Source organism: Symphalangus syndactylus, chromosome 7 (genome assembly GCF_028878055.3).
Source record: "Symphalangus syndactylus isolate Jambi chromosome 7, NHGRI_mSymSyn1-v2.1_pri, whole genome shotgun sequence".
Lineage (NCBI taxonomy): Eukaryota > Metazoa > Chordata > Mammalia > Primates > Hylobatidae > Symphalangus > Symphalangus syndactylus.
This window is the reverse complement of record NC_072429.2, coordinates 37,639,721-37,665,725: the sequence shown is the minus strand read 5'-3', so window position 1 is coordinate 37,665,725 and position 26,005 is coordinate 37,639,721. Positions and strand designations below refer to the sequence as shown.

Genomic DNA, 26,005 nt, shown 5'->3' with positions numbered 1-26,005 from the left:
CTGGGGTCGAGGCAGTCCCTCCTCTTTCCTTCAGGATACACTGGGCAGAAGGAGGCCCTGATGGAACACCCACTGGAGAAGGAGGAGATGAGAAGAAATTGAGCCCCTTCTAGACCTACTGATGCCTGTCTGAACCCTAGCTCTAAAACTTACATGTGGTGTAACTTCAGGCTAATTAATTATCCTCTCTGTGCTTCAAATTCTCATATATAAAATGGGGATCATACAGTATCTGTCTCATGAAGTCATGAGCATTAAATGAGAGGATGCTTAGGAAGCACATAGCACAATGCCTGGCACATAGTGATTGCTCCATTAATGTTAGTTGTTTTAGCTATTTTTACAGGCTCCTCTGTTCCTGACTGGGGGCTTTGTAAAGATCACAGGGAACTGACTCAGCAGTGACAAGAGAGTATGTGGTGACTGGCAGAAGCCCACTCCAAGGTGGAAAAAATGCCCAAACTGGTAGACACCCTAGGGGTGTTTCCCCTTCTCTATCAAATCTTCTTTATTCCTCAGCCACTTTTTATAACACTGTGCATATAATGCTCTTAAAACCCATGACCAAGTGTAGCCGGATGGTATTTTTTAAATACTAACTGGGATTTCCTTTACCCACCACTCTTGTGCCTTTCCCTCTATTCAGTGAGCAAGGCCTCGGACAGGGATGGGCAGCAGAAAACAGGGACAAAAGGGGTGGCTTCCTAGCTTTTGAATTCTAAAAGCCTGTCCCTTTAGAAGAACAGAAGGATTTATCACAAAGCTAAATATTCTAGAGAAAGCATAAGTTAGGGAAGGCAGAAAGGGCTTCTTTATGCCCAGCTAATAGGAATGGTTCCCTGGCACATGGGTAGGGAGGAAAATCTTGGGGAAAGAAATGAGAACACAGATCTACTTGACTACTTTGAAAGAGGCCCTGTGCTGAGCCCACGGACACAGGCACAGTCAACAGCAGAGGAGGAAAGAGGAGAGGAAGGGGGGCGGGCAATCCGGCAGCTGAAACTTCATTTTCTCTCATCTTGAAATAGGAACCAGTTGAAATATAAGAAATAAAGAACTCTCCGATGTTATGGGCTGCCATTTAGTCCTCCTTGCTTGTGAAGCTCACTGCAGTGAAGGCCCCTTTAGGTCTATCTAACCCAAACCCTTTATGCTGTAGCTGCCATGTGGCAGCTGGCTGTCAGACAAGAGCAGTTTGGCTGGCCAAGAGCATGCCGTTCTGACACATGTCCTGACAACACGTTTCTGAAGAAGGCAGCATGAGCCGTGTTGCCAGCAACACGCCATGACCATGGAACATGCTGATGAGCCTGGCAGAGAGAAGCTGCGGAGGAGTTTCTGTTGCAGCAAAGGTTTTACAACATCCTCCTGGGAAGACAGGCTGTGTTACTGACCTGCTGACATGGGAAACTGCAGCCAAGCCGGGGCCATCTGTGAAAGGACCCAGGGGTTCCCAGAGGACTCGTACTTCCACCCTGCTGCAGCTGCCAACACCTGCAGCGCCTGCATCTCTCTGGAACCCAGCACACACACCTGTCAGGCTTTACCTGCCCATGCCAGGGATGCTGCCCAAAGCTGACATCCCTGGCCCTGGAGCAGCAATCACTGCTTCTTCATCACCTGCCAGGGATGCTGAATTGCTCTTCCTATTTCCTGGCCTATATTCTAGTCACCTCCAATCATTATTTTTACATCTTCTTAAATTATTTTTTAAAACAACTGGATAATGGATGACTACTATTGGGGAAAAGTTAGATGCCCCTTTACCCCCGCTTCCCACTTCCTCCCCAGAGATAGCCATTCCACTGGCACTGTTGCATTGCAGGCAGTTGAGCTTAGTGGTAAGAGCCCGGGTTTGAAAATCAGACTGCCTGCGTTCAGATTCTGCCTCTGCCATTTACTAACTGTGTGACCTTGGACAAGGGGCCTCAGGTCTCTGAGTTTCATTCTCCTACAAAATGAGGATAATAGTATCCCCTCTTTGAGTTACGAGGGCTCAATGAGATGACATATGTAAGTGGCTGAGGACACTGCCTGACATAGGGGACCCACCCTCTAAATATTATCTATTATATTTCAAGACCTTTCCTTATGCATTAACTGCTCCTATTACTTCATGCATGGCTTCACTTCCAAACCCTCTCCTATGCTTCTGCATCTTGGAACATGCACCCCCAGCCCACTAACTCTAACCCTAAATCTCAGCATGACCTCCAGACTTAGGATAATTTACCCTCTTGTGAACTCTCCCCACCTCACCCTCTCTGATTGGCCTCTCTCATTTTGTGGTCCAAGAACAGATACCTCCACGCACTGAGGCAAGCACCAGTTGCTGTGTGAGCTTTTCTTGTCTTCTTCTGTCTTGTCCTCTGGGTCTCAGCTTTCTCATCTGTTAAGTGAAACCACTAGACCAGTTCAGCCATCTTTTTCTTTATTCCGCAAGTATGAATGAAACAATGACACAATGAGATGGGCACTCACTGTGTGCCTGGCACTGAGGTGTAATGGTGAACTGGAAAGACATGGTCCCTGCCCTCATGGAGCTCACAATCTCGTGTATACAAATAGCCTCCAGGCCCTTTCTGCTCTAAAGCCTAGTCCCAGGTATTCATACAATGAATGCAGATTAATGCCACAATGAGGTGACACCTGCATGGTCCTTGGAGTTACCAGAAGCAGCTCTTATAATCTCCCTATCAGAGTTTTCAGAAAACAAATCACTCACTTATTCTAAGTAAGCACACACAACAAACACACTGATGCCTCCTCTGGAAACAGCAGATGTGCCCAAAATACAACGCCCTAGGATAACATAGATCATAACCCCTCTTCCTCACACAGGGAAACACCCAATTCACACATTTCTCTGCAGGATATATCAAAAGCATGTCAGTCATCTACCTCTGCAGCCCACACAAACCCATAAACAAAGAGACCTCCAGAGATAGAGGGAGAAAGAAGAGGTTGCTTATAGTGGTGAATGGTCTGTAGCCAAGGGGTTTTTTTCTTGGCAGTCAGCAAAAAGGAAAAACTAGCAAACCTTTGCTGGACTTGTCAGAGAATGAATCTGAGAAATATTTGAGCAAAGCTCAGTGGGTAGCTGATAGGGGTGATTTAGAAAGAATCACTGCACTGGGTTGGGGGTGAGGAGACATGGATTCAGAGATCCTTTAATATTAATTATTGCTTATTGAGGCCAAGCAATGCACTAAGCACTTTTCTATAATTTAAGTAATTTAATACTCACAAATTACTTCAGTTATTCTTACTCTAGAGATAAGGAAACTGAGGGGGGGTTTATGTAAATTGCTCAGGATCACACAACCAGCAAGTGTTGGAGCTGGAATCCAAACCCAGCCCAGTGACTCCAGCATCCATTCCTTACCCGCTGTGTCGTGTGCTTCTCACCCCTTTCAGTGCAACGATCCCATGACTCTGTGGCCTCACTGTAGGAAACAGGATCAGCACCTGGGCCCTGGCTCAACTCTGAAATCAAACCGGAGGCCCCTGCTGTGAAGTATCAGATCCTCTCATATACAAGCCCCACCTTTATGTTTCAGGCAGCTGCTTTCTACCTGCAAAATGCCTGGACCCACAGTTGAGTCTTCTTTGGTATTTAGCAGATGCCTGTGAACACTCTGAGTTTTGGGCTCTAATTGAGAAGCCAGAGTGTGAAAGCGGCTTCACCCTGCATGCTTATGTGTGGCAGCCTCTGGGCCCTGGGCTGCTGTGTGCTCATTGCTGAACCAGTGGATTCTCTGCTTGATGTTTCACCTTTCAACCAGAAGTTCCACTGTTTATATTACACTTCCAGCCAATTGTTCACAGTTGTTACGCTGTCTCCAAGTCAGTTTTGCCACTCTTTTAATTATACACCAGCATTGCATAGGTGCTCCTACCTTTTAAAGACTGCTTTAAAGACACTCTATTAAAATGTGGGAACATTTTTATCTACAAGGTCAAGCCACTCTCAGGAGAGGAAAAACCATGTGCAGGCAGCACATCAGTGAAAGAACATAACTTAGGTCACATTGCTTATAGGAGAGGAATCATGTCATTAGCTGTTTTTAAAAGAGATTGATAAATCTGATAACTTAAAGCAAAGTCTAGTTTAAAAGTGAGACCAGTTACTGGAGATGAGAGAGCGTGGAGGGAGAGGAAAAATCGCAGAAGAGGACACACAAGGCAGAATCATGTAATAAGACGGACCCGTATGGATCATTTTGTTCAACCTCTTCTAAAGAGGGAATTGGGGCCAAAGAAGTTAGATGATGTGCCCAAAATTAGAACAGTAGGTAACAGCAGAGAGGGAATTGAAACCCAGGTTACCCCAGCCACACAGAGGCAAAGAACAACAGATGAGAGAGGGAGGAAAAGTCAGGTGGAGAAACTGGATGCTGAATTTGTTTACTGTTATATTCAACTCCCATGCTTCTTTTCATTTACCCGGAGGTCGGTCACACCTCCCCTTCCAATATGTTGTTTTGCTCCAACAACTTGAAATTATCTCTAAAATTTGGGAAGAGCTTTACTTACAAATTTAGTTGTGGAATTAAGATGTACTTTTTCATAGAACTCTAAAGATTTGGTATGCATATAAAAGAGGGCTTAATGTTTCAGATCCCTAATTTTTAATCTCAGGGGCATTAATAAGCTGTTTGTTTGTTTGTTTTGTCTTAAAAAATTATACCGACAGCCATCGGCAACTGATTTACTTGCTTTTATTCTTGGAAAGATTAGGATTGTTCACTTTCAGTGCCTGAAACTGTGTGATTTCTTTAAAAATCAGCATTTATTTCACTGCTCATGATCTTTTGTTTCCAGATCAAATTCAGGATGGGTGAATGTATAATTGGTTCCAATTGCAAATTGTTTAAGTACAGCTTTAGAACTCTTTAGGGATAAAAATGAATCATTTTAGTCTGAGATGATATTCCTAAATTAATTTGTACATTTTTTTTAATATTTCTAGGATTCAACCAAGTTTCATTTCTTTTCCCTCTGCCTGGTGTTTTGCTGTTTTTGTTGTCTTTTGTTGTTGTTGTTGTTGTTGTTGTTTTTAACTATCAGGCTGCACTGTCATTATGGTAGCCACTAATCATATGTGACTATTTAGATGTAGATTTATATTAATTAAAATTTAATTTAATTTAAAATTAAGTTCCTCAGTCACACTAGCTACATTTCAAGTGCCCAGTGGTCACCTGTGACTATTATGTTGGACAGCATAGATGTCTACAACATGTCTATCATCTCAGAACGTTCTAGTGGATGGCACTAAGGGCTAGTAAATGGGAATGTCTATCTTGGGCACCCTTTATTGGCCAGTAATGTTAAAAGAAGCCAGAGGTTCTCTGCATACATTTCAGAAATCGATCACATAATCCATAAGGTCTAAACATGGCAGCTTCATGGATTATCCCACAAGTGAGCACAGCTAATGTCCTTTTAGGCTTGTGACTGGTCTCAAATGTTGCTCTCAAGGGTAGACAGTTTCTAACATAAGAAGTAGTTCAAATATTCATGTGTAAGTCAATTTGGAATTCAAAAGACATTCACCCATAAGAAAAATATTATAAATCATGTGACTGAAACTTTGCATTTTCTGAAATAAAAATTAGTGGAAATGATAACCAGCAGAAAATCAACAAATTTTAATGTTTCAGGGCAGTTATAGATTGGTAGGAAGAAGTAAACACACACCCCCAATACACATGTACACACACACAGAACAATGTTAGATTAAGTTTCTGATTTAATTAGCCAAGAACATAAAATCTTACTGGAAATGAGTTGGCTTCCAGGGCAGGAGCAGGGATGTGGCATATCCCAGCCTAGCTTCCATTGACCCCCAGAGATCCTACTTCCAGTCTGCATGAGGAAAGTTCTTGCTTATAATCACAGCTTACATCAGCAATCTGGAAGAACTCACACCAACAATATATTAATTTTTGCTTATGGGACTATTTACAAACATCAGAGCTCTGGCCACACGCAGCATCAGCAAAGCAGCGTCCTTCTCTTGAGGGGATACAGCAGGGTTAGGGCTGGGGTCCTATCACTACTTCAGCCCCAGAAAATTTTATTTTCCTAATCCATTCCCTTCACTCTGATTTTATGCTTTTTTATCCGGGTGGTTCAAAGACTGAATTCTGATGGAAGACCATGCTCACAAATCCACTTTCCCAGAAAATCAAATCCAATTAGAAAAAATCAAATTGATCTTAGAAGTTGGGTCTTGAACAATAAGACAGGTTGAATTAGAGGAGGTAGATGAAAGTTTGTGCAGTGATCCTGGAGGGACTGTTGGAGACTTCCAAGAGTGCTCAGCATTAATGGTGATGATTGTACTATTCGTTCTTATTTTATTTTCAGACTCACAGCTTTGTTTCCCTTGGCAATGGTAGATCACCACACTGCTCATATAAACAGAATCTATATTTTTTTCACAAATTCAGGGCAGAAGAGAGAGTGAAATATTTTCCAGGGAACATTGAGTAAGAATCAGAAAAAGAAAAGAGAATAAGATTAAAGAGAATGTTTATGAATATTCTGGGAGGTGGGGAAGGATTGCTCAGAGCTGTAGGGGGGATGTGATGGCCGTGATACCAGTGAACATTTGTGGAGCGCTTAATGCAGTTTTTGAAATATTTTGCATGTATTGACCTACTTAATGAGTTAATTAATGATTTAGTTAACTAGCTGATTCGTTTGATTTTTGTCTTGAATTTAAGACAGAGAAAAATAGATGAATAATGTGCATAAACTGCATGAAAGAAAGATTGTGAGAAGTATATTATTCTCTCACCCCAGTTAGCAAAGTTGTCAGAAGCCACAGTTTCAGTGCTAAGCAACCAGCTCTTTGCCCTATAGCATGCTTGTGATTCAGGATACCTGTAAATGGGAGATGATCAGAAGTCCTGATTTCCTGTTCCTCTTTAAAAAGAGGAGGGCAGATGAGATCAGTTTTGGAGATCATAGACCTCTTTGAGAATATGAACAAAGCTACAAGATAATGTATATAACACTAAATTTAATTAAAGAGGAGTGTCAGATCCGAGGTTATGCTACAGTCTCAGAGGCTATGACAACAGAGATTTGTTTTTGCTCATGATAGAGGTTTATGATGGGTTAGTTTGCAGTTCTGTTCCATGACTCCTCAATCTGGATCCAAGCTGATGCATCCTGCACACCATCTGGGGTAACATTCATTCCTGAGTTAGGGAAAAGGCAATACAGCAGATCACATGCTGGCTCCTAAGGCTTCCAATTGGAAGGGGCATGCACAATTTCAGTTCACATTTCACTGCCAAGCAAGTCACCATGTGCAATCCTCCATGTGCCTAGAAGAAAAGGTTCAAATTTCCAGTGAACAAACATAACTACAACACAGGGTCAAGAATCCCCAAAGTAGGTGACCTCTAAATTCCTTTGTAGTTCAAGGTTGCTGTGAGTCCAGATTAATTTATGATATACTTATTCAGAGTTTATCCAGGAAGTCTACATATATAAATGATAGGTAGCAATTCCCCTTCAATCAGGTGGTTATCTTTATAACCAGGACAAGAGTGAGCCTTCTCCTAATAAGGTATGAGCAGAAGTTTTTGGACTATTCCTTCAACTTTGAGTGAGAATTGAAGAAATGAGTAATTCTCTCCCCAGTGCCACAGGGGTTTTCTATAAGAGAGAAGAGTAGGTTTCTCAGTGGCAAAGTTACCTCAACAGCTTATGCATAATGAGATCAGACCAGACAGCTACCAACATGCCTTCCAACCCTGAGATTTTTGTGCTGTAGGCAGGTGCCTAATGAAATATCAGATGACTAGATTTTAGAATGGCCAAGCCAAGTGTATCTCAGGAAAAGGATATCTAGAAAAGTAGCCATGAAATGGTCTTAGCATTCTCACTTTGGCAGCACATATACTAAAATTGGAGATGGTCTTAGCAAGAGAATAATAGACCCAATAAGATAGTAGAACTCTTAAGCATCATCAAATGCTGGCCACTCAACTGCAGCTCCCAGGGACTTCAACTCTTTCATAATCTCCACCAGCATTTTTTTCTTAATTGTATACATATAACATTTTCCCAGTCTTATGGAAAGTGCTGTTCAAAGGCAGCTTTGAGATGAATTCCCTTGTTAGCCTCCCTCCAGCCAGAGTGCCTCCCCTTCCCTTCATTCCTTCCTTATAAAAGTCTGTGCTACCTTTGACCACCCTCATTTGATAGACATGAAAATTGAGTCCCAGAGAGGGGCTGTAACTTGCTTAACTGAAAAGCCATTTGGAGGCAGGGTCAGCCACCTACTTCTTTGAAACTTCTGAGTCAATTGCAAGTCCCAAATTCCCTTGGACAAGTTTGGGGCCTAATTTTAATTTAAAGCTTACTCAAAAGATGGTATTTCTGATAATCTACCTTGAAATACTCTATGTTCTCTCATTTGTCTTCATTCAGGGATTTGGCTTGTGTTCTTGCAAGGAAAGGCTATGCTCGCTCAAAAGTCCTTGCCTGCTTAAGGAGGTCTATAGGCATGTCTCATACCACTCAGTGTTGCCTTAGCTTGGCAGTCATCCTGATGATGAATTGAAGATACTTTGCACTTCATTTCCTCCCCTTCCACTTTTTCTTCCAGCTACAATTATGATAATGTCTTGCAGCAGACTTTGTAAAGAATCAGGGCCTCTGGATAGTGATCTCTTTGTTTCTCTTACAGTTCCTTATCAGCAGAATCCTTACAATCCACGGGGCAGCTCCAATGTCATCCAGTGCTACCGCTGTGGAGACACCTGCAAAGGGGAAGTGGTCCGCGTGCACAACAACCACTTCCACATCAGATGCTTCACTTGTCAAGGTAGGAGACTCACCTCCCCCACTCTCTTCTTAGATTCCTGACCATTCTTGCACCACCAGGTCATACCTCAGGGGCAGAAAGAACAAACACAGGCAGCTGGAATATCTACAAAGACCTAAAGAGACTTTCCCTGAGCCTCTTCTTATGAGATTCTTCCTTAGAATGAGGGCAGTGTTTTGGTACGTGAGGGAGACAAGGATCCTGGCAACCTTGGAGGGGCAGGTGCTGACCCAGAAGGAAAAAGACTAATCTGCAAGCTTAACTTACTCATCTGAAGAGACTCCTGCTTTGTGCCTATAAATCAATGTGAGAGCAAATGAAAGTGCAAACTATCTTGGATAAAATTCAAGATAGTTTTTTTTTTTTTTGAGATGAGTACCTATTCTATGACAGTGTAGCAATCTTCAAAGGTTATGTTTAACAAGGGAGAAGAGACATCTTGACCTTGGTAAGGTTTGCAATTTGAGAGCACATAGCTGTTAAGTCATCTCTCATTGTTACAGCTTACACAGGGGTAATTTATATAATCCTAGACTCAACCAAGCTAAGAGCTCCTAAAGAAGACAGATAATTAGCAGCAGGAAAAGGGACTCAGCTGAAAGAGCACAGAGAGCCCTCTGGCCCAGGGGCAACACGCCCTTCCACAATGTCTCTCCAGCCTCCAAATGTTGACCTCCTCGTTCAGGCTTCCCTGCTCCACAGAGCAGCCATTCTAATGTTGGATTGCCCTGTGGGTTTAGAAAATGACCCAAAATTTGTAACTTTTTTGTTGATCTTAGATTTGTCCTCATAAAGTCTGAAGAATACTTTGTATTCGCTTTTCCCTTTGACTGCTCTTCAGATACTCGTACCCAGGTCTTCCCCATGTCAAACTATATCACAGGTCCTTAAATTGGGTCTCATCTTAAATGATTCCAACAGTGTCATTGTCCTGGAGTCTTCCTCTTTGATCCATTCTAGTGTGTCACTGTCGTTCTTAAAGTATGATACTCAGAACAGATCACAGTTTTCAAGGTCTGGCAAATACAAAGGACTACATTTCTGTTGATGTAACTGATATTGAACTGACTTCCTGAGGAGCCGCTTCACACTACTGGCTTACATTGAATTTAAGGTCAGTTGAAACCCCTGGTTCTTTTTATATCAGTAACTGCCTCGGTCTCATGCACCTGAGAGTGACTTCCCCTGCCATTGTGAAAATCCTGGACTTCTTTCTTCATGATCTAACTAGACTCTGCACTGAGCAAACAAATTACATATACATATTTCCTAATTTGTTTATAGATGCATATATGGGATACATTTTAACTGGTGTGATTTGAATTTTATATTGAGTATTGGCAAACCCCTTTAGTATAAGTTGAATTGCAAGAATATCTTGGTGAGTGATTATTTTTACACCCTCTGAAATTGAGGCAGGACAAAGGGTAAAGACAAGGAAATTGTTACAAAGTGGTTGAGGATATAATTACGTGATTATATTCTTAAGAGAGTGTATCAGTTACCTTTTACTTAAGCAAAAACTTAATAGCTTAAACCAATTGTTTATTTAGTTCATGATTCTCTGCGTTGGCTGGGCAGCATCTCCCAGTTTCTAGCTCTGCTTATCTCTACTGGCCTCATCATGATGATATGCAGTCGGCGGGCGGGTCTACTGGCAGTGGTTGGCAAGCTGCTAACCCCAGTGTCTCCACACAGCTTTTCAGCCTCCAGTGGGCTGGCTTGGGCTTGTTCATATGGTGATCTCAGAGCTCCAAGTACAATGAGAGAACAAGCTTTAATAGGTAAGACCTTTTCAAACCTCAGCTTAATGTCCTGCTGTTGGCCAAAACAAGCCAAATGGACAATCCAGAGTCAAGGTCATGGAGAAATAAACTTTGCCTTTGGTAGGGAGATCTGCAGCATCAGATTTCAAGGGTGTTAATACAGAAAGGAATAATTTGGCCATTTTCACATTTACCACAGAGTTTGTAGAATCTCTTTCAATGGAGATTTTAAGGGGAAAAAAATAGACCAATATTTTTCTGAATATTTTCAATGTCCGTTTGCTTAAAGGTAAAAGAAATGAGAGGATTTTTATTTCCAACAGTAATCAACATGACAATTAAGTACCCTATTAGATAGCTTTCTCATCTAAAGAATCTAAAATTGTTATGAATTTGTTTTACAACTCTTTTAACATGCACTACCATGCTGACATGAAAGCAGGGAATCTACAAAGGCTAAAAATGGAAACAGAAACACTGCTATGACTCCCAATGCCTTATTTCATCCTGATAGTTTATCTTAAACCTTGGAGACCTTGAGCTTTTACTCTGTTGTCTAAATGGATCATGGAGAACAGGAAGCAAAGCTCAGCATCTAGTCAAAGTGGGAATCCAATAGGAGACCTATGTATAAAGCTGTTTCCCAAATGTTCTCAGTGTATGATGGATGAGAAATAAACTGGCTCTGGAGAGGGAGAGAGCAAGGAAACTTGCCTGTTCCAACACTGGCACTGGGTAGAGGGGAATAAAACAGTGGCTCACTCCTATAATCCCAGCACTTTGGGAGGCTGAGGTGGGAGGGTCACTAGGTCAGGAGTTTGAGACCAGTCTGGCCAACATGGTGAAACCCCATCTCTACTAAGAATACGAAAATTAGCTGGGTGTGGTGGCAGGTGCCTGTAGTCCCAGCTACTCAGGAGGCTGAGACAGGAGAATCACTTGAAGCCGGGAGGTGGAGGTTGCAGTGAGTCAAGATCACGCCACTGCACTCCAGCCTGGTGACAAAGTGAGACTCCATCTCAAAAAAAAAAAAAAATTATGAAAAAATACTTATTAAAATATCTGTCCATCATGGATGAAACTGGAAACCATCATTCTTAGCAAACTATCGCAAGGACAAAAAACCAAACACCACATGTTCTCACTCATAGGTGGGAATTGAACAATGAGAACACACGGACACAGGAAGGGGAGCATCACACTCCGGGGACTGTTGTGGGGTGGGGGGAGGGGGGAGGGACAGCATTAGGAGATATACCTAATGTTAAATGACGAGTTAATGGGTGCAGGACACCAACATGGCACATGTATACATATGTAACAAACCTGCACATTGTGAACATGTACCCTAAAACTTAAAGTATAATAATAATAAAATAAAATAAAAAAAATCTGTCCATAATCCACCCTTTACATGGATTCATGACTATATTCATGTTATATATTTGGTATAAATAAAAATTTATAACAATATATAAAATATGTAATAGAGTCAAGCACAAAATTTAAGTTACAGTGGTCTCCCACTTGGCAAATGGCAAAAGCAAATGATACTCCTCCTTGGAGGAACTCAACTTTATTCCAGGCCTCAAAGACTTTCCACACATAGTGTTATTAGGAAAATGAGTAGCTCACAGTCAGTCAAAAACATACAAATTATAATGGAACGAGAGCCAACAGAAACAATGGCGAGCAGAATCAGAACCTCAACAACTTTGTATATTGAAATTTTCTGTCATTACATAATAAATATATTGATACATTTAAACAAGCTAGAAAATATGAGCAAAAAAACAACAGTGCATTATAAGCAATAGTGCAGAAGATTTGAAAAGGAAACAAATAAAACTTATAAAAATAGAAATATATAATCTTTGAAATTAATTCAATATATAAATTAAATAGTAGATTAGATGTTGCTAAAGAAAAAATTAATAAACCAGAAGATTTCATCCAAAAAAAGTTATACAGATAATAGATCAAAAATATGAGAAGGTGGTAAAAATAAAAAAGAAGCTAATATATGGAGAATATAGTGAGAGGTCCTGACATATATATCTAATCAGAGTTCTGGGGATAGATAATAGAGAACATGAATGGGAGGACAATATTTGAAGAGACAACAGCTATGAATTTTCTAGAGCTGTTGAAAGACATATCCTTGAATCCAGAAAACCTAATAAATTCCTGCAGGAAACTTTAAAAGAAATCCACCTACAACACCAGAGTGAAACCTCAGATCATCAAAGAGCCAATCTTAAAAGTAGCCAGGGAGAAAAGACAAATCATCTGCCTATAAATGGTAAATGGGCTGACAGCTGACTTTTCAGTAGCAACAAGGAAACTAGAAAACAGCAGAAAAATATCTTTAATGTACTGAAAGAAATAACTGTCAAGGAAAGAGTATGTATTCAGCAAAACTATCTTTCTAGAACAAAGACAAACCTACAACTAAGATTATACTTAATGGTGAAAGACCGAATGTTTCTGTTAGATATGAGTTCTAAATTTCTTTTCAAAGAATTAATATGTCAGTATGTTCCATTCTTTGCTTTCTACTTTTAAACTTAACTTCCTCATAAGGCAACCTTTTTCAATTACCTACTCCACCGTGACTCATTCCTATCACCTGCTCCACCCTAACTCATTCTGATCACATGCTCCACCCTAACTCATTCAGATTACCTGCTACCTGCTCTGCCCTGACTCCCGCCAAAGCATTCACCCCGTCATTCTCTTTAAATTACCCAATCGGAATTAGTTTAACCTGTGCAGTCTGACCCTAGCCAATCGGGGGAAGACACAGCAGCAGGGGCCACGTGCCTCAGGGATAAGAACCCCTTCCCCTTCCTTGTCCAAGTGCACCCTCACCTTTGCTCCATCTGTAAGGGTGCACCCTTCTATAGTAATAACTTGCCTTGCTGAGAATTAAAAAGAAAATTTTATATGCTAGTGCTATTCCTTTTGCAGCACTGAAATTTTGTATATAACATTTCCCTGTAAGATCAAAAACAAGACAAGGATGTCTGCTCTCGCCACTTCTATTTGACATTGCATTTCAGGTTCGCGCTAGGTTAATTAAGGAAGAAAATGAAATAAAAGGCATCCAGATTAAAAAGGAAGAAGTACAACTAATCTCTATTTGCACATGACATGATCTTGTATAGCAAATCCCAGGGAATACTAAAAAATTATTAGAACTAATAAGTTTATCAAGGTTTCAGGATATAAGATCAAATACCAAAATCAATTATATTTCTATACCATAGCAATAAACAATCTGAAAATAAAATTGAGAAAACAGTTCACTGGCAATAGCATCAAAGAAATACATAGGAATGAATTTAACAAAAGAAGTTCAAAATGTATACTCTGAAAACCACAAAATGTTAAACAAGGTGTAAATAAATGGAAAGGTGTCCCTTGCTCATAAATCAAAAGACTTATTTATTATTAAGATGGCAGCACTGGCTTGCAGATGGCTGCCATCTTGCTGTGTCTTTGCATGGCAGAGAGAGAAAGGGAGAGAGGGACAGCCAGCAAACTCTCTAGTGTCTGTTGTTTTAAGGGTACTAATCTCATCATGAGGGCCCCACCCTTAGATCTCATCTAAACCTAATTATCACACAAAGGCCCATCTCCAAATACTATGATGTTGGAGGTTAGGGCTTCAACATATGAATTTGGGGTGGGGACAGAATTCAGTCCATAGAAAATGCAATCCCTATCAAAATCTCAGCTGGCTTCTTTGCCGAAATTGATGGTCTGATCCTAAAATTCATACGGAATTTCAAGGGATGGACATAGAATAGCCAAGCAATCTTTAAAAAGAACGAAGTTGGGGAACTCACACTTCCCACTTTTAAATTTGCTACAAGGCTATAATAAACAAGATAGGGTGGTACTAGCACAAGGATAGGCATAGAAATAAATAAAATCAAAAATATAAACATAAACTCTTATATTTATGGTTGGTTAATTTTCTTTTTTTTTTTTAATTTATTTATTTATTTTTTTTTTTAATTATACTTTAGGGTTTTAGGGTACATGTGCACAATGTGCAGGTGTGTTACATATGTATCTATGTGCCATGTTGATTTCCTGCACCCATCAACTCGTCATTTAGCATTAGGTGTATCTCCTAATGCTGTCCCTCCCCCCTCCCCCGACCCCACAACAGTCCCCAGAGTGTGATGTTCCCCTTCCTGTGTCCATGAGTTCTCATTGTTCAATTCCCACCTATGAGTGAGAACATGTGGTGTTTGGTTTTTTGTCCTTGCGATAGTTTACTGAGAATGATGTTTTCCAGTTTCATCCATGTCCCTACAAAGGACACGAACTCATCATTTTTTATGGCTGCATAGTATTCCATGGTGTATAAGTGCCACATTTTCTTAATCCATTCTATCGTTGTTGGACATTTGGGTTGGTTCCAACTCTTTGCTATTGTGAATAGTGCCGCAATAAACATACGTGTGCATGTGTCTTTATAGCAGCATGATTTATAGTCCTTTGGGTATATACCCAGTAATGGGATGGCTGGGTCAAATGGTATTTCTAGTTCGAGATCCCTGAGGAATCGCCACACTGACTTCCACAATGGTTGAACTAGTTTACAGTCCCACCAACAGTGTAAAAGTGTTCCTATTTCTCCACATCCTCTCCAGCACCTGTTGTTTCCTGATTTTTTAATGATGGCCATTCTAACTGGTGTGAGATGGTATCTCACTGTGGTTTTGATTTGCATTTCTCTGATGGCCAGTGATGATGAGCATTTCTTCATGTGTTTTTTGGCTGCATAAATGTCTTCTTTTGAGAAGTGTCTGTTCATGTCCTCTGCCCACTTTTTGATGGGGTTGTTTCTTTTTTTCTTGTAAATTTGTTTGAGTTCATTGTAGATTCTGGATATTAGCTCCTTGTCAGATGAGTAGGTTGCAAAAATTTTCTCCCATTCTGTAGGTTGCCTGTTCACTCTGATGGTAGTTTCTTTTGCTGTGCAGAAGCTCTTTAGTTTAATGAGATCCCATTTGTCGATTTTGGCTTTTGTTGCCATTGCTTTTGGTGTTTTAGACATGAAGTCCTTGCCCACGCCTATGTCCTGAATGGTATTGCCTAGGTTTTCTTGTAGGATTTTAATGGTTTTAGGTCTAACATATAAGTCTTTAATCCATCTTGAATTAATTTTTGTATAAGGTGTAAGGAAGGGATCCAGTTTCAGCTTTCTACATATGGCTAGCCAGTTTTCCCAGCACCATTTATTAAATAGGGAATCCTTTCCGCATTTCTTGTTTTTGTCAGGTTTGTCAAAGATCAGATAGTTGTAGATATGCGGCAACATTTCTGAGGGCTCTGTTCTGTTCCATTGATCTATGTCTCTGTTGTGGTACCAGTACCATGCTGTTTTGGTTACTGTAGCCTTGTAGTATAGTTTAAAGTCAGGTAGCATGATGCCTCCAGCTTTGTTCTTTTGGCTTAGGATTGACTCAGCAATGCGGGCTCTTTTTTGGTTCCATATGAACTTTAAAGTAGTTTTTTCCAATTCTGTGAAGAAAGTCATTGGTAGCTTGATGGGGATGGCATTGAATCTATAAATTACCTTGGGCAGTATGGCCATTTTCACGATATTGATTCTTCCAACCCATGAGCATGGAATGTTCTTCCATTTGTTTGTATCCTCTTTTATTTCGTTGAGCAGTGGTTTGTAGTTCTCCTTGAAGAGGTCCTTCACATCCCTTGTAAGTTGGATTCCTAGGTATTTTATTCTCTTTGAAGCAATTGTGAATGGGAGTTCACTCATGATTTGGCTCTCTGTTTGTCTGTTATTGGTGTACAAGAATGCTTGTGATTTTTGTACATTAATTTTGTATCCTGAGACTTTGCTGAAGTTGCTAATCAGCTTAAGGAGATTTTGGGCTGAGACAATGGGGTTTTCTAGATATACAATCATGTCATCTGCAAACAGGGACAATTTGACTTCCTCTTTTCCTAATTGAATACCCTTTATTTCCTTCTCCTGCCTGATTGCTCTGGCCAGAACTTCCAGCACTATGTTGAATAGGAGCGGTGAGAGAGGGCATCCCTGTCTTGTGCCAGTTTTCAGAGGGAATGCTTCCAGTTTTTCCCCATTCAGTATGATATTGGCTGTGGGTTTGTCATAGATAGCTCTTATTATTTTGAGATACGTCCCATCAATACCTAATTTATTGAGAGTTTTTAGCATGAAGGGTTGTTGAATTTTGTCAAAGGCCTTTTCTGCATCTATTGAGATAATCATGTGGTTTTTGTCTTTGGTTCTGTTTATATGCTGGATTACATTTATTGATTTGCGTATGTTGAACCAGCCTTGCATCCCAGGGATGAAGCCCACTTGATCATGGTGGATAAGCTTTTTGATGTGCTGCTGGATTCGGTTTGCCAGTATTTTATTGAGGATTTTTGCATCAATGTTCATCAAGGATATTGGTCTGAAATTCTCTTTTTTGGTTACGTCTCTGCCAGGTTTTGGTATCAGGATGATGCTGGCTTCGTAAAATGTGTTAGGGAGGATTCCCTCTTTTTCTATTGATTGGAATAGTTTCAGAAGGAATGGTACCAGTTCCTCCTTGTACCTCTGGTAGAATTCAGCTGTGAATCCATCAGGTCCTGGACTCTTTTTGGTTGGTAAGCTATTGATTATTGCCACAATTTCAGAACCTGTTATTGGTCTATTCAGAGATTCAACTTCTTCCTAGTTTAGTCTTGGGAGGGTGTATTTGTCGAGGAATTTATCCATTTCTTCTAGATTTTCTAGTTTATTTGCATAGAGGTGTTTGTAGTATTCTCTGATGGTAGATTGTATTTCTGTGGGATCGGTGGTGATATCCCCTTTTTCGTTTTTTATTGCATCTATTTGATTCTTCTCTCTTTTCTTCTTTATTAGTCTTGCCAGCGGTCTATCAATTTTGTTGATCTTTTCAAAAAACCAGCTCCTGGATTCATTAATTTTTTGAAGGGTTTTTTGTGTCTCTATTTCCTTCAGTTCTGCTCTGATTTTAGTTATTTCTAGCCTTCTGCTAGCTTTTGAATGTGTTTGCTCTTGCTTTTCTAGTTCTTTTCACTGTGATGTTAGGGTGTCAATTTTGGATCTTTCCTGCTTTCTCTTGTGGGCATTTAGTGCTATAAATTTCCCTCTACACACTGCTTTGAACGTGTCCCAGAGATTCTGGTATGTTGTGTCTTTGTTCTCGTTGGTTTCAAAGAACATCTTTATTTCTGCCTTCATTTCATTATGTACCCAATAGTTATTCAGGAGCAGGTTGTTCAGTTTCCATGTAGTTGAGCGGTTTTGAGTGAGTTTCTTAATCCTGAGTTCTAGTTTGATTGCACTGTGGTCTGAGAGACAGTTTGTTATAATTTCTGTTCTTTTACATTTGCTGAGGAAAGCTTTACTTCCAACTATGTGGTCAATTTTGGAATAGGTGTGGTGTGGTTCTGAAAAAAATGTATATTCTGTTGACTTGGGGTGGAGAGTTCTGTAGATGTCTATTAGGTCCACTTTATGTAGAGCTGAGTTCAATTCCTGGATATCCTGGTTAACTTTCTGTCTCGTTGATCTGTCTAATGTTGACAGTGGGGTGTTAAAATCTCCCATTATTATTGTGTGGGAGTTTAAGTCCCTTTGTAGGTCACTGAGGACTTGCTTTATGAATCTGGGTGCTCCTGTGTTGGGTGCATACATATTTAGGATAGTTAGCTCTTCTTGTTGAATTGATCCCTTTACCATTATGTAATGGCCTTCTTTGTCTCTTTTGATCTTTGTTGGTTTAAAGTCTATTTTATCAGAGACTAGGATTGCAACCCCTGCCTTTTTTTGTTTTCCAGTTGCTTGATAGATCTTCCTCCATCCCTTTATTTTGAGTCTGTGTGTGTCTCTGCACGTGAGATGGGTTTCCTGAATACAGCACACTGATGGGTCCTGACTCCTTATCCAGTTTGCCAGTCTGTGTCTTTTGATTGGAGCATTTAGCCCATTTACATTTAATGTTAATATTGTTATGTGTGAGTCTGATCCTGTCATTATGATGTTAGTTGGTTATTTTGCTCGTTAGTTGCTATAGTTTCTTCCTAGCCTCGATGGTCTTTACAATTTGGCGTGTTTTTGCAGTGGCTGGTACCGGTTGTTCCTTTCCATGTTTAGTGCTTCCTTCAGGAGCTCTTTTAGGGCAGGCCTGGTGGTGACAAAATCACTCAGCGTTTGCTTGTCTGTAAAGTACTTTATTTCTCCTTCACTTATGAAGCTTAGTTTGGCGGGATAGGAAATTCTGGGTTGAAAATTCTTATCTTTAAGAATGTTGAATATCGGCCCCCACTCTCTTCTGGCTTGTAGAGTTTCTGCTGAGAGATCAGCTGTTAGTCTGATGGGCTTCCCTTTGTGGGTAACCCGACCTTTCTCTCTGGCTGCCCTTAACATTTTTTCCTTCATTTCAACTTTGGTGAATCTGACAATTATGTGTCTTGGAGTTGCTCTTCTCGAGGAGTATCTTTGTGGCGTTCTCTGTATTTCCTGAATCTGAATGCTGGCCTGCCTTGCTAGATTGGGGAAGTTCTCCTGGATAATATCTTGCAGAGTGTTTTCCAACTTGGTTCCATTCTCCCCGTCATTTTCAGGTACACCAATCAGACGTAGGTTTGGTCTTTTCACATAGTCCCAAATTTCTTGGAGACTTTGTTCATTTCTTTTTATTCTTTTTTCTCTAAACTTCCCTTCTCTCTTCATTTCATTCATTTCATCTTCCATCAGCAATACCCTTTCTTCCAGTTGATCGCATCTGCTACTGAGGCTTCTGCAATCTTCGCATAGTTCTCGAAACTTGGCTTTCAGCTCCATCAGCTCCTTTAAACCCTTCTCTCCATTGGTTATTCTAGTTATCCATTCTTCTAATTTTTTCTCAAAGTTTTTAACTTCTTTGCTATTGTTTTGAATTTCCTCTCGTAGCTCAGAGTAGTTTGATCGTCTGAAGCCTTCTTCTCTCAACTCGTCAAAGTCATCCTCCATCCAGCTTTGTTCCATTGCTGGTGAGGAACTGCATTCCTTTGGAGGAGGAGAGGTGCTCTGTTTTTTAGAGTTTCCAGTTTTTCTGCTCTGTTTTTTCCCCATCTTTGTGGTTTTATCTACTTTTTGTCTTTGATGATGGTGATGTACAGATGGGTTTTTGGTGTGGGTGTCCTTTCTGTTTGTTAGTTTTCCTTCTACCAGACAGGACCCTCAGCTGCAGGTCTGTTGGAGTTTACTAGAGGTCCACTCCAGACCCTGTGTGGCTGGGTGTCAGCAGCGGTGGCTGCAGAACAGCGGATTTTCGTGAGACCACAAATTCAGCTGTCTGATAGTTCCTCTGAAAGTTTTGTCTCAGAGGAGTACCCGGCTGGATGAGGTGTCAGTCTGTCCCTACTGGGGGGATGCCTCCCAGTTAGGCTGCTCAGGGGTGAGGGACCCACTTTAGGAGGCAGACTGTCCGTTCTCAGATCTCCAGCTGCGTGCTGGGAGAACCACTACTCTCTTCAAAGCTGTCAGTCAGACAGGGACATTTAAGTCTGTGGAGGTTCTTGCTGAGTTTTTGTTTGTCTGTGCCCTGCCCCCAGAGGTGGAGCCTACAGAGGCAGGCAGGCCTCCTTGAGCTGTGGTGGGCTCCACCCAGTTCGAGCTTCCTGGCTGCTTTGTTTACCTAAGCAAGCCTGGGCAATGGCGGGCGCCCCTCCCCCAGCCTCGCTGCTGCCTTGCAGCTTGATCTCAGACTGCTGTGCTAGCAATCAGCGAGACTCCGTGGGCATAGGACCCTCCGAGCCAGATGCGGGACACAATCTCCTAGTGTGCCGTTTTCCAGGCCCGTTGGAAAAGCGCAGTATTAGGATGGGACTGACCCGATATTCCAGGTGCCGTCTGTTTCCCTTTTCTTTGACTAGGAAAGGGAACTCCCTGACCCCTTGCGCTTCCCGAGTGAGGCAATGCCTCGCCCTGCTTCGGCTCGCGCACAGTGCGCTTCACCGACTGTCCTGCACCCACTGTTTGGCACTCCCTAGTGAGATGAAACCGGTACCTCAAGCAGAAATGCAGAAATCACCCGTCTTCTGTGTTGTTGGGGCTGGGAGCTGGAAACTGGAGCTGTTCCTATTCGGCCATCTTGGCTCCACCCCCTATGGTTGGTTAATTTTCAACAAGGCTGTTGAGATAATTCAAGAAAGGAAGAATGGTCCTTTCAAAAAAGGGTGTTTGGAAAACTGAATATTCATATGCAAAAAATGAAGTCAGACTCTTTCTTTACACTAACATAAAAATTAACTAAAAATTGATCAAATACCTAAATGTAGAAGGTAAAATTGAGAAACTCTAGGAAAACATATAAGAATAAATCATTGTGATCTTGAGTTGTGCAAAACCTGCTTACATATGACACCAAAAGTTCAAGCAACAAAGAAAAAATATATTAATTAGATATTATCAAAATGTAAAACTTTTGTGCTTCAAAATACACCATCAAGAATGTGAAAAGACAACCCATAGAACAGGAGAAAATATTTGCAAATTATAAATCTGATAAAATATTTGTGTCTTGGCTATGTAAAGAATTCTTACAATTCCATAATAAGAAGACAAATAACCTAATTTCAAAATGGGCAAAGGATGTGAATAGACATTTATCCAGAGAAGTTATACAAATGTCCAATAAGCACATGAAAAAATACTCAACATCATCAGCCATCAAAGAAATGCAAATCAAACCACAATGAGATGCCACTGCACATCTACTAAAATGGCTATAATCAAAAAGATAGATAACTAGTGTTGATGAGCATGTGGAGACATTAGAACTCTCATACATTGCTGATGGAAAGGAATGTAAAATGGTGCAGCTACTTGGGAGAATAGTCCTCAAAAGATGAAATGTAGAGTTACCATATGACCCAGCAATTCCAAATTCCACTCCTTAGTATACACTCAAGAGAAATAAAAATATATGTTCACACAGAAATATATACATGAATGTTCATAGCAGCATTATTCATAATAGCCAAAAAATAGAAAAACTCAAATCTTCATCAACCAATGAATGGATAAATAAAATGTGATCTATCTCCACAGAGGGATACTATTTAGCAATAAAAAGGAATGAAATACTAATAAATGCTCCAATGGGAATAAACCTTGAAAACATGTGAAAGAAAACAGTCACAAAAGGCTACATATTGTAGGATTTCATATGTATGAAATGCTCAAAACAGGCAAATTATATAAAGACAGAAAGCAGATTCATGGTTATCTAGGGCTGGGGGTGGTTGGAGGAGGATAAGGAGTGATTTCTAATGGGTTTGTGGCTTGTTTTGGAGGTGATGAAAACGTTCTGGAATTAGATAGTGGTAATGATTGCACAACTTTGTGAATATGCTAAAAAATGGTTGAATTGTACATTTTAAATTGTTGAGTTATATGACTTGTGAATTGTATCTCATTAAAACTGTTAAAATGAACTGGGTGCAGTGGCACACACCTATAATCCCAGCACTTTGGGAGGCCGAGGCAGGCGGATCACCTGAGCCCAGGAGTTTGAGAGCAGCCTGGCCAACATAGCGAAGCCTCTTCTCTACAAAAAATACAAAAATTAGCCGGGCGTGGTAGTGCATGCCTGTAGTCCCAGCTACTTGGGAGGGTGAGGTGAGAGGATCATTTGAGCCCAGGAGGCGGAGGTTGCAGTGAGTTGTGATCACGCCACTGCACTCCAGGCTGGTCGACAAAGCGAGTCCCTGCCTCAAAACAAAACAAAAACTGTTAAAATAAAAGACCCAAAGCAAAGCAAAAACATGTTTAGATTTTTTAAAATTGAATTTACCAACAACAAACTCTCATTAAATGGAATTACAAAATATGTTCTGTAAGCAGAAGATAAATGATCCCCAGATGGCAGAACTGAGATGAAAGATGGCAGGGTTAGCAAAATCTTAATGAAAGTCAGAAAACACTTGAAACTGAAAGATAACAAAAATACTATATATCAAAAACTTGCATTACAAAATGTAGTTTAAAGTGGTACTCAGAGGAAAATGTGTAGCCCTAAATTATCATCATAGAAAAGAATTAAGTTTGAAAATCAATGAACTAAGTGTTCAACTCAAAAAGTTTGAAGAGCAGAATGAATCCAAGTAAAATGGAAGGAAGGAAATAATATAATAGACATTAATCAAAGAAAAAACCCACAGTGGACAGGGTTAGCAAAAGTTGATTCTTTAAAAATACAAGTAAAATAGACGAAATTCTGGCAAAATTATTCAAGTAATGGGAGAAAATATACAAATCAACAATCTTAAGAATTAAAATAGGGACATCGCTGTAGCTGCTATTAAAATTAAAGACATAATAAGAAATATTATAAACAATTTTAGAGTAATAAATTTTAAAACTTAGATAACAATATTTATCAAGTCTTGAGTGCAAATTAAAACCCACTGAAGAAGAAATTTTGAAACCTGAGTAGTCCTATAATCATCCAAGATACTGAACTGGTGAATTCGTAGTTAAAACTCTTCTACCAAAGAAACAAAAATCAGCACTGGAATCAAGTTCTACAAAACATTCAAAAACAAACCATCTATGTTTTATAGAAAGTCTTTCAGAGAAGAGAAAAAGGGTACATTTCCCAACTCATTTGAGCCAACACAATACCAAACAAGGAAAAATAATCATATGTCCATATCATTCATGAACATGGATTTTAAAATCTTAGACAAGATATTAGCAAACCAAGTTTAGAAAAGTGTGAAAACTATAGCATAACTGACCAAGTTGAGTTTATTCTAGAAATTTGAAATTGGCTTAATATTAGAAAACTAGCTAATATATTTTGCTATAAAGATAAGAAAGGATAAAAATATTTGATTATTTTAATAGAGTAGAAAATGTGCTAGATAAAATTTAACATCCACTTATACCTAGTTATTTATTTATTTATTTATTTATTTATTTATTTATTTATTTATTTTGAGACAGTCTTGCTCTGTCTCCTAGGCTGGAGTGCAGTGACGCGATCTCGGCTCACTCACTACAAGCTCCACCTCCCGGGTTCATGCCATTCTCCTGCCTCAGCCTCCCATATACCTAGTTATTTTTAAAACTAGGAGGAATTGGAGAAAGCTGTCATAATTGATAGATTATGTATACAAAAAATATAAAGGAAACATTTAATGGCAAAATGCTGAAGGCGTTCTCTTTAAGATCAGGAACAAGATAGAGGTGCTCACTGTCATGACTTCTGTTCAACATTTGGCCTGGAGGGTCCTAGACAATCCAGCAAGATATAGAAATAAAAGTTATATGGTTTGAAAAGGAAAAAAAAACTGTTATTATTTTTAGATTATATAATTGTCTGCATAGAAAACCCAAAAGAATCTACAATTTAGTAAAATCAATAAGAAAATTAGTTTATAATAAGGAGAAAGGAAAAGAACTCATTGGTCACCTTTAGATAATGCTGGTGAAATAATTATTTTGAAACAAATAATATGGGCAAAGAATCAAAACTTTAACCTATTGTACAAACTGTACAGTACTTAACTGTAAGCAAAGGGTTGATGAAAGTTTCTATCTACAGAAACACTCCACCTACGAGCACCTGTAGTCCCAGCTACTCAGGAGGCTGAGGCAGGAGAATGGCGTGAACCTGGGAGGCAGAGCTTGCAGTGAGCCGAGATCATGCCACTGCACTCCAGCCTGGGCGACAGCGTGAGACTCCATCTCAAAAAAAGAAAGAAAAAAAAGAAAAAAGAAAGAAACACTCCACCTAATAAATGAAGAATTAAATAATTAGAATATTTTAATTTTGCAAAGCTTTAATGAAATAGTATATCTAGCAATGATCATCAATAGCCATTTCTACTCACCAACACCACCCCCCAAATCATAGAAGTGCAGAACATCAATGTAGTATTATTCCTAAAAAGAAAAAAATAATCAGATCTGAATTTCAAGTCTGTAGATATAACCACCATTTGTAGAAAATGTAAAAGAGAGGAGAACAAGTTAATCAACACCATAGGGATACAATCAGCGAAATCCAAACTGTAGAAATGACTCAGTGTCTTTAATAAATACATTGCAAGGAGAAAATAAGAAGGAAAAATAACTAGCAATTAAGGGACTTAAGAGGTACATCAAACAAATGCAATGTGTGAACCTTGATAGATTTTTATTCAAACAACTAGTCACTAAAACAAAAAAAGAAAAGAAAAAAAGGATGGGATAATTGGAAAAACTTGAACACACTGACTTGATAATGCCTTAATAGACATTATTTTCAATGCTTTTAGATTATTGTGGTTGGCTTTTTAGTCCTAATATTTTAGAGATACATTCTGAAATAATAATACTAAAAGGAAAGTCAATAGGAGTTTAAGGTTACTAAATACTGAATAAATATAGAAAAAAAATTGCATTTGTATTCACCATTAATGATCAAGACACCATTTACCTGAACAAGAAAAAAAGTTTAATTTAGAAATAAATTTTATAAAGTTGTATAAGATAAAAATTATAAAATTGTTAAATTTATAGAATATCATAAGAAAGACATTAAATACCTAAATAATTTTTTAATATGCTAAGTTCTCTGATAGAAAGATAGAAATAACAAAAAGATGACAGTTCTACTCTGGTTGAACTATATATTCAAAACAATTCTAATACATTCCATAAGGTTTTCCATAGAAATTAAGAAATCAGTTAAAATTATATTCTTGACAAAAGGCCAGGAATAATCAGAGCATTCCTAAAGAACAACAAAGCAAGAGGGCCTGTCCTACCAGATATCATCGTTTGTTATTAAAACCTATTAAGACCATGTGATCTTGGATGAAGGACAGATAAACAGACCAATGGAACTGAATATAGTACCAAACACAAACTTTCGTATATATGGAAACTTGCTTTTTGCAGATCAGTGGGGAAAGATTAGACTGCTTAATAAATGATGCTGAGATGATTAATTATCCATGTGGGAAAAAATCAGATCCCTACTGTATATCATGCCCTAAAGTCAATTCCAAGTGGATTTGCTTAACTATGAAAGGCAGCTCAATAAAATTTTTAGAAGACAATATAGGAGATATCTTTTTAGGATTTCAGGGTAGAGAATAATTTCTGAAACATGACACAGAAAGGGCAATCCATAAAGGAAAAGATTCACAAATTCAACAACATAAAAACTGAGAACTTTGGTTTATCCAAAAACAAGAAAAGGGGAGCAAAAAGCAAGCCCCAAATTGCAGAAGATATTTGTAATAAATGACTGAAAAAGGATTGATTTCCAGAATATATTAAGAATTTCTACAAGTCTAAAATGTAAAAAATGAGCAAAAAACATTAGCA

General features: G+C 39.4%; 1 protein-coding gene across 6 annotated transcripts in view; it reads left to right on the top strand.

Annotated features, from left to right (window-relative positions):
- Nucleotides 1-26,005, top strand: part of ABLIM3 (actin binding LIM protein family member 3) — a 125,656-nt gene that overhangs the window by 32,800 nt on the left and 66,851 nt on the right. For all 6 annotated transcript variants that reach the window (XM_055285681.2, XM_055285680.2, XM_055285679.2 and 3 more), the window contains one exon: nt 8,714-8,851. In XM_055285681.2, the coding sequence (XP_055141656.1) occupies nt 8,714-8,851 (138 nt within the window). The remainder of the gene's footprint in view (nt 1-8,713; nt 8,852-26,005) is intronic.